Genomic DNA, 15,192 nt, shown 5'->3' with positions numbered 1-15,192 from the left:
TGTGTCTTCGTTTCCCTTCCTTTGTGTTGACAATATTTAGACGCGTATAAATATCTTTAAAAAACAACCAGGCTGTATCCATGATGTAAATTGTTTTTGGAGATCTTTGGGTACCATTAGGCCATCAGATGTAGACTTAATAAGTCACTGGAAGAAATGAGAATACAAAAGTTTACAATGTTAACAATACTTTATACAGTACACTTTTACTCTCTAAGTAAATACAAAAATAACTGAAATTCAAAGCTTTATCGAGAAAAAATTAATTCGTTGCGCTTTTACAATAGCAACGCCAAGTAGGCGGAAACCATGGTTACTATGGTGACAACGGCACGGGTTTGCAATGGAATTAAATAGCTACTCCTTTGCTAATATAATTGAGATTACGCATTTCTGAAAAGATTCATTCCTATGTTCTCGCAATTAAATAATGTTGTTAAATTGCATATCAAATGTCAAGTCACTGAAGTGCATATAGCGGCGGTTCGGTCACAGTAACTTAGGTAATACAACTCCTGTCTGATGTCACGAATAGTAACCGAAGGCCTGAAATACTGAAACCGTCAGAACCGCCTCAACCGGGAGGAGAGAGAGGGAGAAATCCTGTAAGAGAAAAGCGGATTTGACAACATGGCGAACTTTCCTCGGGAATAACTTTCCCGAAGAGCTGCCGAGCGTTTGTTCATGAACGGTTTCTCAATAAAGCACGTTTAGCTGAAGTCAGTTCGGTTGAAGGAATGAATCGTTTTTTATCGTGGATTCGGGACGTGTGAAGTATGATGGGATGAAAGTTTGATCCAGTTGTTGGATACTTAAAGCACACGACAGGATGGAGAAAGAAGGAACGAGAAGAGAAAAGGTAAATAAACACCAAACGCAGGGAACTGTGCGGCTTTATAGTGTTTCCGTGCACATTGTTACAATGTAGACCTGTGTGTAATGGTGCTGTATCCTGGCGTTCCTGTTTGCGAGCTACAGTCAAAACTCAATATACATTAAAAAATAAAGTTTAGTTTGTTTTCGTGCACGTTTTCAGTTTTCAGGCATGTTTTGCATTGAGTTTTGTACTTGTCTCTGCACTCTTTTGCAGTGAAGAGGGTTGTGTAGATGTATATTTCAATGAAGTGTGTCATTATTGATGTTAATGAGATCAGAGTCGCATTGTGGGTTTATGAGCATGGTGAATCAACAGGGGTTAAACTTTTGCATTAAAACTTTCATTTTACCTTAAATTATGTTATTATCACAGTCAGACTGTTAAAGTCAGTCAATATTTATGACAGCACACTTACTGAAAATTTGCGGGTAGTTTTGGGGATGCTGAGCTATTTGCTGTAGGTTTAAATTCTTGAAGATAATTGTTTTGCTGATTTTATTCAAGCTGTTGTTGTTTTTCGTCTGTGTTTGCTATTTGTTGTGATGTTCAGAGGTTTTGCCTGACAATGTTTGTTTATTGTCCCTGCAAGGTACTTTGGTTTGTGTGGTAATAGGTCCATGTGTGACTGTGGCGATTGAATTTTTTCTAGTTTTGATGACAATCATTTGTTGAATTAACAAGACATCTTGCATTAAGTGGACCACTTCAAATAGAATAAACAAAGATTTGTAACTGAGGGCAAACTATTCTTTGTTTATTATTGCATGGAAATACTTTTGACTGGATGAAGTTAATCACTCAATAGCATAATTAAAGTCAGACACAGTGAAAAGAAAGTTGGTGACATTTTTCTACAATCATTTCAGGTTTTTATTGCCAGGATTTTTTCCTAATAAGTGAAGGAACACTTTTACAGTATTTTTTCCCACATAGCAGGTGCTACCCATAACCAGGCAGAATGCTGTCAAAAGTTGGATCATGCTGTCATCCAGGAAACATCTACTGTGGTCGTTCCCAACAGATCACATTGTGGTGTTGTCAGACGAGCAGATGTTGGGGTGCACCTGTGTTTTCTCCGAAATCAGACTGGAAGAATGCAGAGAGCTCTCGGTCTGATGGAGGTCGAGGGGATGGTGTTGAAGGACAGCACAGACAGACTACTGTAGTCTGGAGTTTTGCACCAGAACAAATCACATGGTGGACTAAATTTGTATATGCTGTCTGCATTTTTTATTATGCTTTATGCATTAGATAATGTTTGGTTAAAGAGTTGTCTATACCTGTATGAAAGCGATATAACCCTTCTTTTACTGTGAAAATACACTAGTTCAATGGTTCTGTAACTGGCTTTGCTTCAGGACATTACATTGGACATGAACTGGCAATCCAACACGGTACCAAATCTGTTTATTGAACAGAAGTAAACAAAAATGTCATTAAAATCAAACGCTGATATGTTTAAGTTAAAGCACATTTCAATCTGGATAATACATGTTCATCCCTGTTGCCGGTTGAGTATTTAACCAATTGATTTCCCTTGTTTTTTGTTCATGATTTTTGAGGATGAGGGCAAGTCACACAACCTGCGCATGTTGACAGCTAATTTGGTTAGCATTGGCAAAATGTTGTACTGTAGTTTCATTCATTCAACGCTCAACCTTTAATTGTCAAAGAGTACAGTTGCTCGATTATTTTAATTTTATTATTTTGGCCAATGTAAGGATCACAAATTATTAACACTTTGAAACAACATATAAAAAATTAAACAACTTCTTGCCAAATGGAATGCAGCACAATAATCGTTTTTGCAACTGTTGAAGACCAAAATTAATGAATACGATACATTTTCTATTATTTGCACACAGCCCTACAATAAAAGAAATGGAAAGCATTGATTCCTCGCTTTTAAAAGTGATAAAATTAAACCTAGTATGCTTCCTCAAAAACTTAAAAAACCCAGCAAATGCTAGTGATTGTCGGACTGTACTGTACATTTATAACCGGTGTTATAATGGTGTTATAATATAATATAATAGGGCCTGTCTTTAGATGTGCGTGAGATGTTCACATGTTCATAAATAGACAGAGGAGAAAAGCTGAAGACAGCTGTTCAGCAGACAGATAATGTAAAGTTGAGCCATGGCCCTGCGGGTGTATCTGAGCGGGCATTGGCCGCCTGATGCCTGCCAGAAGAGAAGCTTGTTTTCATTTTCCCAGGAATGTGACTCAGCCCCCTGACCTGCTCAAGACGGAGGGGTTGAATCAGGAACGGGCAGACAGAAGTTAAGGCAGTGAGACACAGGATCAGCATTGTTTATTGTGGAAAAGGTATTTTTAATTGGGTGGATGAAGCTCTACAAAATGTGTCCAGGTTGTCACCCCCAAACGAATCTTTTCCTTTTTTAACTTTGCTGTACAGTTACAGTATGATTGTATAACTATGTTCCAAATGTTTTTTTTTCACTAATCTGTATATGTTAATGTTGGCATGACACATGTGAGCTCCAGACAGGTTGAGAGGTCTTGTTTATGCGTTGGAGAGATGTTCAGGAGTTTTTTAACCCACCCCGTGCTGCTTCTAATAGTAAACACGCACAGCTCTGTGCAGTATCACAATGCTTTTAATGGGTGTTTGACAAATCAAGCAAAATATTTGAAATGGAAACAATAAAGCATTGTCCTCATGTATTCAGTGGTTTAGTATGTTAGAAGTCAGATTGAGTTTATTTGATGTCAGGACACCTAAACGTCTTCAAAGAAGATGTCTGGGTCATTTTGACTCCTGTACTATTTTTGCTATAATGAGGCTTATTTTTGTAGACTGTATGGACATATTGTATTTTTTAATATTCTTTGAGGTCATTGCTGGACCATTGAGCAGCGCTTTGTCTGCTTTCCAAGCTAAAGTGTTTTTTAAACTGTTAAGATCAGAATGAGGTGTTGAGTCCACGAGGAACGTAAAATATTGACCGTACTGGACGGTGACCAGCATGAGATCAGATTTGGTTATATCCTCATGTTCTTCGGTAATTTGGACTGGAGAATAATCAATCAAATCACTCTCCTCTCTACACCCAAATGGAATTAGTTCATATCCAGAGACACTGGGAGGTTGACTAGATTTAGCGTGGCGATTATATGTGTGTGGTCGGTTTACAGATGTTATTTTGGGACTGGGAGTTTTACATGTGTGCCGTTTGTTACATGTGTTGTTTGTGTAGCTTACGTGTGTGTGTGTGTGTGTGTGTGTGATGAATATTGTGAGGTCTTCTTCTCTATGTTGTCTCAGCTGAGGATGATGTTGAGCACCAGCTCCATCTCTGAACTCTTTTTAGAATTACCTACACTGAGGCTCTCATTATCTGCCCGTGTACAGTTGTCCAATGAAGCCAACACAAATACCGCACACGCTGTTATCTGTGTCTAGCCTTGAATGGGTGGGGTGTCAGACTTTCCTGAACGTCCATAACAGTTGGACATCTTCACAACTGGCAACCAAGCAACAACAATACTTGTGGAAAATGAATTGATTTATTTAAAATTGGCAATTGTAATGTGATTGTGAAAGTTAGCGCCACACGATATTGGGAAAATGATTGTTATGATAATCACAATTTAATCACGGTTATTAAACACGATTATTTTGTCAGTTCAGAACTTTTGTTTTCAATTTCACTTCAGCACGTTTATTAGGGCTATACTTTACAGCCAATGATTATGTTATAATCTGCTGCTATTAAATTTATTCAACACCATATATCAAGAGCACGCAATAAATCATCTAAACACTCCACCACAAAATTTTTACTTTTTTGACCTTCGGAATGAAACCTCATAACTTTTGTAACCTTTTTTTTTAAGTCCTTTCTATTGGTCACCCTTCATGTTTGTCTGTGGGTTTTGCAAGAAAGTATTAAAATAGTAGAAACGCAGGGAAATTGTATTTATTTCCTGTAAAGTCCAGTGGCAAGCTTTGGCATGATTTTCTGACCTTATCGGGAGTTTTGCACTCTTATCAATTATAAAAAATATTTATAATTGATAAGTAAAAATAGATTTTGCTGTACTAGGCAACATGCGGATGTTAGATGTGTTATTATTGCATATGTAGGTGATATTTACTTCTCTCTTCGGATGTGTATTCTTCTTGCTTTTATTCTTACATTTTTCTATTTTATTTCTTTCTTCCTGCTTGATGACATAAGTTCCTATAAAATTATACTTTTTTGCAAGCAACTTCTCATTCAATTTGGGTTTTATGCATGCTTTTGCTCTTTACCTTTTGCACTCCAGTTTCCCTCCCCTGACGTGAGTATTTGTCTCTTCTCTCTCCTTCAGTCACTCTGTTTCAGCTCTCTGGAAGTAATTACTCTGCTGTGCTATCCCAGAATTCCTGTAGAAGACTGGAGGGTGTGGCTTGTGTGTGAGATTACAGGAGAGAGAAGAGTCTGAAGTTGCTCTCTCTCATCTCTCTCTCTCTCTCTCTCTCTCTCTGTTTTCCTCATCACTCTTGGGACTTCTCCAGATGTGAAGCTCTTAGGTGGCGAGCAATAAATTTCCTACGTTCTCTAAAGTCAGCAGTGGCCACTGGTGTGTGTCTCCCTGAGGAATCAGCCTCTCAGCCAAAACAATGAGCACAGACTCACACTAACATTGTGTGTTGTATGTGCTTTGGATTGGTGATGCTGGAGCAAAGTTTTGATCCAATGCACATGGCAAAAATAGGCAATTATTTTTTTGTGATTTATTTAGAAAAAGGTGTAGCTTAATAAATATTTCATGAACATTTCGGGCCAAAGCTCAACCAATAATTATAATTAGCATTTATCAATCAGTATATGTACTGTTCTGTCTGAGATAATAATACTAATGTAAAACAATATCATTCATGCCACAATTGATGACAACATCAATCAGGGTTTTTTAATGCATTTTATGTCTCATTTTTTTGAGATGTTCTCTTTAGTGGACACGGTATGTGTTTTGTTTGCGTTAGAAGGGACCAAGTCTGTCCACTGTTGTGACCTCTATGTTGATGAAAGCTGAGCATAAAAGCAATATTACTTTCAAGGTAAAGGTGCTTCTTGATGCCATAGAAGAACCTTTTTTGTCTAAATGGTTCTATAAAGAACCTTCAACATCTGAAGAACCTTTTTACAAACCTTTTTGTTAGAAAAATTCTTTGTGCATAAAAGGTTCTTCAGATTTTAAAAAGGTAAAAAAGAGATGGTTCTTTAAAGAACCTTTAACTAAATAGTTCTCTGTGGAACCAAAAACGGTTCTCCTATCTATGGGAAGAACCTTATAAGCACCTATATTTTTAAGAGTGTAAATGAGCTACAATATTCAGATATCATCGGTCTTATTTGAAAAAATATAAAAATAACAGTTAACTTTCTAATGTATTGTTCAACATTCCTACTTTGGTGTTAGTTCTTGTGTGTTACTGGGAGTATAATCCTAAAGCCTCATAAAGCTAACAAAGCACTGTTTGTATTTGTTTAACACAATTTACAAGAAAAGCAAACAGACAAAACTGAACTGAACTGAACATAAGATTGATGATTGATTGTGGATATATGTGGATGCTTATATGTTAATGTGAGAAGGGTTGTTTGTGACCTTTGTGGTGTCATAATGGTTGTGACGGTGTGGTTTAAGGGAGATTTGTGTTGTGAGTGTCTCCATGAGAACGAGGAAAATCCTTTCTGTCTAAACGCCACCTTTTTTTGCAAATTAAAGCCAGCTCTCGTTTTAAACATATAATAATCTAAATCCACTAATGCATCTCTCTGATGTGTTTTTTCTCTGGGCAGTTTGGTCTGTTCGGGCCACGAGCTCTGGGCAGGGCAGTGCACGCCGCGGCCGAGGGGCCGTGCCTCAGCAAAGCAGAGTTCATGGGGAAAGTGCGGCAAAGCAACGAAGCCTGCCAGATGGGGGACTTCCAGACGGCCGTGAAGCTTTATGGAGAGGCCCTGCGCGCAGACCCGCAGAACTGCATTCTGTACAGCAACCGCTCGGCCGCCCACCTCAAACTGGGCCAGTATCAGACCGCCCTCGACGATGCGGTCAAAGCACGCCTCCTTAACCCAAAGTGGCCGAAGGTAAGTGGGTGGGGCTTGTGCGGGTGAGTGTTATTCAATTCACGAAGTACATTTTGCATTAATAGTCTGAGAGAACATCATTATCTGCATTTGATGCTCCTACCGTCAGCTTGAGGATGAGAGCCAAATTGCCTCTTTGCTGAACATTTTTCTGCCCTGATGTTGACAACGAAACCTTTCGGCGAAGTCAACGTCTGAAAAATGGTCACAGTAGTGGCCATGCCGCAGGGGTTCATCTGTTCTTGGCAACAGAGTTTGAGGCCCTTCTAATAAACCACACTAATGCACTGGCTTTTCTAGTATGCGCTAATGTTAGTGATCGAACTGCATTAATGGATTAGGTTTTGGTTGCTGGCTTGTTTTCTTTACAATGCAAATTTAAAGTGATCACATTAGCTTTGCCTACATTAGCTTTATTGTGACCATACCCATGTCCATACCTCTGTGTTTACCAACAGATTGTACTTGTAGTTAGTTTGTCATAAATTGTGTATTTGTGCAACTGGTAAATGGGAAAAAAATATATAATATAAAGATTAATTTAGATTAAAAAAATGTAAAGGTCTGATGAACTGCACTTGTTTATTGTTTTATACTGTTATCTGAGGTCTACTTATGACGTTGGCGTGGTTTTTACATCCAAAACATCAAAATCAATAAGTAATAGGCTAGTTTCTAACCAAGGTTTTAAGGCCAGCTCTGTAAAGGCTTGCTTTTAATGGGCGCACTGCATTGAAGACACTTGGAAGTAAACGCCCTCCACTTTAATTGGATAGCAGTTTGCGTAGTTGAAGCCTTCTGTGAAGAAAAAATAAATAAACTTTAACCTCGCATTACTATTGTTGGAATTAAGGAAGGTTATGCAGCGATTGTATTCTTCCACAACCAGGGATGCCACAATATTTAGCTATCTTTAACGGCATGTTTGTTTATTGCTTGCTCACTCTTTCTGGTTCCGCGCCACTTGTGACATTTCAGTTCTGTCATGCACGAACCAGTGGGCGTGGCTAGAGAATTAGTCATTGATATTTTTCTGTGGAGGTAGTGTTCAACCTATCAATGTTGTCATCGATAGGTGCATTCCAGAACCTGGCGTTCACTGGGCCTGGTGTCAATAACAGATGTAATCCCAGTAAAAAGGGGATATTCAGTTCTGACACTTAAATGATGTTCGTGTGAATGTGATTCACTCTTATATAACAAAAGGTCGGATTAAAATTTTAATTTTAATTCACGCCTCCTTTAAAGCTCTATTTTTTGTTTCCAGCAGGCCATGCATGTGAGCTCTACTCAAGCATTTTGTAATCAAGTAAACGTGTTTGTTTTAATAGGAACAAAGGACATTGAGTTGTCTATTTTCTCTTGTAAACCATATAAATTTCTGCGAGACAAACTCTTGCGCAGACACACAATCCTCTCCTCCTCGGCCGAGAACACATGTGGCAAAACCCAAACCCAGCACAGAACGTTAACCTCGGCATGCATTTCTGCCCGTCTCCTGCTTTTTGACTTTTAATTTGCTGCTGGGATCCTAAGAGGCAGGACCTTTTCATTGGCAAAGAGAAAAGGGCAGAAATATGGGTTTCATTTAGCTGAACCAAAACGTGTGAAATTATTTTCTTTGTGAGACATCAGGGTGCCGCAAGTGAGAGACCCGAGAGAGAGGAAGTGTTACGAGATCGAGCAGACGGCCTTTCCCTGTATCGTAGAGGTTCTGCTTCCTTTTGGAACAGAATAGGAGGAAGGAGTGGGTGTGGGGCCGAGGCGCTGTTTTGTTGTGGAAATCCTGGACGAGTTCTCCATTAAACTTCTGCTGCGAGAGCAATAATTGCAAAAACAGCCACATTCCACCGGCTTTACTAGCCTGAAATACTGCAGTAGAAAATGTAGGATGCAAAGTCATATTAAACACAAACAAACAAAAGAGGAACGTTTCAGAGGTTGCAATTATTGTCTTGTTAAAAGTGTCTTGTTACAGAGACTGAAATGAGAGACTTATTACAGTGATTTCTGACAGGTTATAGGAATATTTTCAATAGGTGCTCTATCAAAATCACGTGCTGAAATGATTTTAGGGCCATTGTAAACTTGCCGTGTGTTTGTTTGTAATGGAAGGAAGTGTGGGAAACATGTTAAATGAAGCAGAATTTCACACGGACAACAGTAAGGCTGTTGTAGTCCTAGTTTTGATGGAAAGCTGTTGATGTTTTCCTCTCCGTCACACACTCAGACGCCTCTCAGCCTTCACGAGAGGTCGCGGCGAATGATGAATGTGCGGAGAGCACAGACGAGTGCTGCTTCATCAGCATTCTGCAGACGCTGAGCACTGCACCGCTGAAAGACGCTGGGGAGATGTTTGTGTTTTATGTGTGTTTATGAGCCTTTTGAGTGTTTGTGTTTTAAAGATGCAGGGTTAAGTTAGGGATGGGAGATAAAAGCAATAAAAACTGTGTTTTATCAGAATTTTGATGCATAATTATATATTTATAGTAATATAATGTAGCTTTGTATGTCTGTCTGTCCATCTCCATCCTTCTATTTGTCTTCGTCTCTATATATATCACTATATTTTTATCTGTCTATCTTATCTGTCAATCTTTTTCTTTTTCCGTCTGTCTGTCTCTTTCTGTCTAGATTTACAATTTGTATCTCGAGCTTTCTGTCTATATCTTTCTGTCTGTCTAGCTCCTTTAGTTCTATGTTTTAATTTATAAAAGAGACCATGTCAAAATCAGTTTTTCTGATTTAAAAAATTACAATTATAGGTATGTGCTTAGGTAAAACGATAGTTTCTTCCAAATTTAAAATAAAAACATTATATCTGTATGCATTTATATTCACTTTTAAGCAATACAACAGTACAATTTCCACATGTATTTGGAAAAAGTTCAAACATATATGTTTTATGTGATAACCTGGATTTTTTGGTGTCTTGTCATGCTGTCAATCTTTCAGATTGCTGTAGGATGATTTGATTTTGTTGAAATTCAACAGACACTTGGCTGGAATGGACACAATATATCTAGAAATGTCGATTAAATGGATCTTTGCAATGGGCACTTCATTTGTTCCCCGGCTCTGTATTTCTAAGCAAACATCTGTATATATTTCTCGTTCTAAGTCTTTTTATCTATTTGTCTGTGTATCTTTTTATTCATCTACTTTATGTATGCGTCTTTCTATCTCTCTCCCTCTCTGTAATGAATCTGCTGAAAGAGATTGTTCACCCAATATTATCCAACATAAATATTTAATATTGTAGATGGTTCATCCCTTCAGCTCGTAATTGGCTGTGTAGTGTCGTCTTATGTCATAGTGCAGCGCAGTGGAGGGAAGAGACATGGCGATGACACGCTGGGTCAGGTCATGGCAATATTCCTGCTGTGGCGTCACAGCGGGGTCACGGCTGAGCTTGACTTTAATTAAGGCTCAATAGCGAGAAGGCTATTTACCTCTGTCTGGCCTGTCCAATGCAACCCCCCTCTTTCCAGCAGCCTATAGACGTCTGTGTGGGCACAACAGCAATATTTTACGCTTTCTGAAGACTCATGGGAACAGGAGACTGGGAGAGCGACGCTGCGCATATCAACAAACACGCTAGGGACACAAAATGATGAAATGTAAGACGTGAGATAGCTTTTGTTTTTGTGGGATCATTGTACCCCATTTAAATGCCTGTTTAGGCGTGACGCAAACGCTTTTTTGAAGTCTTTTTATTAGCATTTCATGGGTGAAATCATCATTTTGAGAGGTCGGCTGTTTTCTTACATTCCCTGCGTGTTTTTACTTTGAATAGGTTTTCCTGAAATAGTTTTTTGCCGTTTCTCTGTGTGGTTGCTAGGATGAAATGCTCAAGCATGCAAGTGTTCAGAAAACTCACACCTGGACCTCCGCTTAGACTTCAAAGAGACGATAATTCATGAAGATTCACTCAGTCCATCTTTATTCCTAAAATCTGTTTCTGTCTGTTTGATTCGCAGCCCTTGTGCTGATCAAAGACATGTGCCACTGACTGTATTGTGTAAACAGATGAAGGGATTATATTGAAGTGTGTATGAATGCAAATTCGAATCATGAGGTGACTTGCGATTTTGAGATCTGTGCACAGCAGGACAGGTCACCTGTTTTTAAGCTTTGATGGTTATTCTGTGCTGATACGGTCAAGATTGTTTAATAAAGAAGTCTCACAACACACAGCGTTATTGCAATATGATAATGTAGAATAAGAATTTATTTATTATAAGCAATTTGTATGTTATGTGATATAAATGAATAAGAAAGTTCAATACAAGCCCTTCCAATATCTGCGTTGTAACCTGTGTATAGTGAAGAACTTGAAGGTGATTTCTGGGACAGCGCTTCAGTTAAACTGTGAAACTCGATAAGACGTCTTTTATTATGATGGAAATTCCATTCAGATCACACATCACAGTATTACCGTAGTCAGCAAGGACATGTCGTGTGTTTCGAAATTAAAGAGCTTCATGCTGTCGAAACGTCTCATCACTGTGAAACCCATCTGGGAACATCTTCATCCTGGAAAGCCCACAGGCCCATTTTCCCATAGTGCACTGGGGCCAGAACTTCTCTCCCTGTTGACGTCCGTGACACCCTGTTCTTATAAAGCAATATTCAAACCACTCCGTAATCTTCTCCTGAGGGAAACGCATCAACGAGGGGGCTCAGCGGTACGGACACGCAAGCATGACATTTACTGCATTAGAAACACTCATCTTGTGCTTTTAAATTTCCAGTTTCAGTAGCGTCTCACTGTAGAAGCTGGGTGGATGTGTTTAATTCAATAGGGGGTGCAAAACATGTGCTTTAACAGACTAGTTGTTGAGTTTGGCTGGTTTGTAGAGATGTTCATAGATAAGATTAAGATGCAGTGTATGCAGCTCCTAGAGACCTATGAATTATGTATTATAACAGGGATGAAGTTCACAGCAGGCGGTTTTTACAAAGTCCAATTGTCTTTATGTTTTATGTTGTAGGTGGTTAGGAAAGCGCTGCTTTGATGGCTCAATCATGGTGGTTTAACGAAAATGAATTTAGAGATTTTAACTGCTCAAATAAAAAATCATCATCTCAAATATTAGTGTACTATGATTTTACTAGCATGCATTGAATCCCACAAACTATTCGCTTTTGATATCACTGTAAATATCATCATAAGCTCTGCATTTGTGTTCTTCTCTGTAATTCATTTGAACCCACCCATTTATTTTCTCTTTCTCTTTTAAATTTTAATACGAGGCCCTCAAGTGCTTTCTTGGATGAATAAAGGAAAACAGTTCGGCCTGTTGTACGGCAAGCCTTTGTATCGGCTCTAACCAGCCATGTTTGTGCGAGTTTTCAGGGCTCTTTCATGTTAATGGGGCCCTTGAGGCCAAAAGTGTTGGAGACAGCACCGCTATGCAGACTTTCTGTCCTTTCTTAGAGTTTAACATGCATTGCCATGGCATGCGATAGAAGCCAAACGCTTGCAGCGCTGGGCTGGCACTCAGCGACATCACGGCCCCCTCTGTGAGTGAATGAACCGGCCTTCAGATGCTTTCTCTTCTCAGTGCGTAAAGAAAGATGTTACTCCATCATCGTCCCTTAAATGTTTTGTTTTTTTAGATGAAGCCAAACGTTTAAAAGATCATTTTCTTTAGGAAGCTTGCTTTTTATCTATGAGCGGAGTTTACATGTCTGTAGGATTCAAAGAACCTGTGTTGTCTTACACATGATGTGTTTAGAAGAGGATCGGTTCATGTTTGACCCTATAAAAAATAGGAAATAATTTGCTTAAAGCAAACAAAGCTTATTTATGAATTTAATGAATGACAATTATTGAGAATAATGTTAATTTAAAGAACAACCATAAAGGGACAATGTTTAACTGTAGCAATTAAAAAAAGTGATATCTTTATAATAGGCTTCATTTTCCTTATGCTAAATATAATTTCTCATTGTTTTTCGTTTTAGGTTGAAAAGTTCAGTTTTTTTTGTGTGTGAGATTTGCCCAGACCAAAGTGACCCTTGCAATTCTCAAAGCAAACACCAGAGGGAACCGTCCACTCATCCGTAACAACACTCTGGTCCTATTACAGTCCAAGAAAAAGTTTGGAAAATCTTTTTATATGAGAGTTGATGAGATCATATCAAAAGCAATGCAGCATCTCTACATCATCGACGTTGCCATGGTGATAACAGCGTCATCATCCCTCGATAAAACCCCACCTCCTTCCACATGTGTTTTTGGCAAAACACTCTCCACAAACGGGTAGCAAGCGTGTTATAAAGATCCTATAAAGGTCAATGTAATTACTTGGCTAATGTTAAACATAATTAGCTAGTCTTTAGTGTTTAGCCTGTAGTTGGCCCACGCTAAACCACTAATACCTTTTACTGCCGTTGTGAAAGTAAACGTCAAACCATTTGCTAATTAAAAACATAAAGCCACTCCGCTTCACTCCGGTTGTATTTGACTGTATTATGTGTTTTTGAAATAGTCTCCTCAGATTCTCAGCTCTATTCAATTATCAAAGAACAAAGACAGATTGAGTTCAAAGTCCTTCAGTAAAGCCGGATTGTCTTATTACATGATGGCATCGCTAAGCGTAGCCAGGATCACAGAGCGGGTCACATGCAGATGAGAGGTGACAGGCGAGCACCCCGTCACTGCTTTGCATCGACTCCATCACATGACAATTTTTTCACTGGGTTCTTCAGAATAGGCAGATGTCTGCTTTAGAGCTGCTTTCAAAGCATATTTCACGTATAGGGCTCATTCTTTGTGGTATGAGATTGTTCACTTAAAAATAAACATTTTGTCATCATCTAATCACCCTCATGTGATTGTAAACTCTTGTGTGACTCTTTCTTTGGTGGAACACAAAAGAAGATATTTTGAGAAAAGTCTGCATGGTTTTGAGTTGAGTTCATACAGTGGAAGTCAATGGAAGTCATTGTTGGTTTGTTATCAACGTTCTTTAAAATATCGTCTCTTGTGATGTGCAGAAGAAAGAAAGTCATACTGGTTTTGAATAACATGAGTATGAGTAAATGATGAAGAACCTTTTTTTTATTATTAAACTTTACCTTTAATGTCACCATCATATATCTCTTAATGCACTGCATAAAATTGAAACCATTTTCAAGCTGGAGATAATAACAGGTAGGTTTCTTTTATCACAATATTGCAATTAAAATAGATGAAAGTGATGAATGAAGTCATCTTAGCACTGAATACTGTAATATCCCGGGTTATGAACAAACGTCTGCAGCGAAAAAGTCTCTATTCATCAATCCATAGCGCTATTTCAGGTGTTTCTTCATTTTATCTCATTCTTAATTGAAATGTTTAAAACTTTACAAAATTCGGGTTTACCTTTGAATAGTTTCTTAAAGGGATACTCCACCAAAAAATGAAAATTCTGTCATCGTTTTCTCCCCCCTCGGATTGTTTCAAACCAAAATTCACAGAGAAAGATATTTGGAAGAAAGTTAACAATTTTCATTTCTGGAACATCATCCACTACCATAGTAGGAACATTTTCATAATTTTTTTTTGTTCTGTTGAACACAAAATGAGCTATTCCTAGTATGGTAGTCAATAATGTTTTGGAACTGAAAATTACAAATATTCTTCCCAATATCTTTCTCTGTGTTTATCAGAACAAAGTCATTTATACAGATATGAAATAACAGGAGGTTGAGCAAATGAGGAATACATTTTTGGGTGAAATATCCCTTTAAAGAACGATCACAACCATGTTCATTTTTAAACAACAGAGCGTTCAAATGTTTTGCATATGAAGAATGACTGAGCCTAAAATCACTGGTAATTCACCATTCAAGCGGATAATTCCACAATACAGTTTTTCTCTCTGGGGTTTTACAATGATCTGCTTTTAGGAGGCAATGGAGCCGTCGTGTTAAAATGGTATAAACAGCTCGCAATCGCAGAGGTCACAGCATGTGCGTTTGATTCCCAAAACAAAGCATGTGACACTTAAACGCATTATTCCACACGGATGGGGATGCATTTGTTGCGTTCAAATGAAAAGGATGTTGGTGATGTGGAGTCGTAGCTCAATATGTGTGCGCTCATTTTGTGAAACATGTTTCCCTCTGAGTTGCTTTCAACACATTGTCAATAAGCAGCAGTTCAGGAGTGAAATGTTTTATGTTACGCCACGACATGAATCGACGTATTGGTTGAGT

At 38.4% G+C, this 15,192-nt stretch overlaps 1 protein-coding gene across 2 annotated transcripts in view; it reads left to right on the top strand.

The window, feature by feature from the left end:
* Nucleotides 1–723: 723 nt before the first annotated feature.
* ttc28 (tetratricopeptide repeat domain 28) overlaps nt 724–15,192 on the top strand; it is a 179,555-nt gene continuing 165,086 nt past the window's right edge. For both annotated transcript variants that reach the window (XM_056736456.1, XM_056736455.1), the window contains exons 1-2: nt 724–859; nt 6,694–6,981. In XM_056736456.1, the coding sequence (XP_056592434.1) occupies nt 830–859; nt 6,694–6,981 (318 nt within the window). In that variant the 5' untranslated portion in view covers nt 724–829. The remainder of the gene's footprint in view (nt 860–6,693; nt 6,982–15,192) is intronic.

This window comes from Triplophysa dalaica, chromosome 22 (assembly GCF_015846415.1).
Source record: "Triplophysa dalaica isolate WHDGS20190420 chromosome 22, ASM1584641v1, whole genome shotgun sequence".
Lineage (NCBI taxonomy): Eukaryota > Metazoa > Chordata > Actinopteri > Cypriniformes > Nemacheilidae > Triplophysa > Triplophysa dalaica.
Note: the sequence above shows the minus strand (reverse complement) of the source record. Positions and strands in the feature narration are given on the sequence as shown.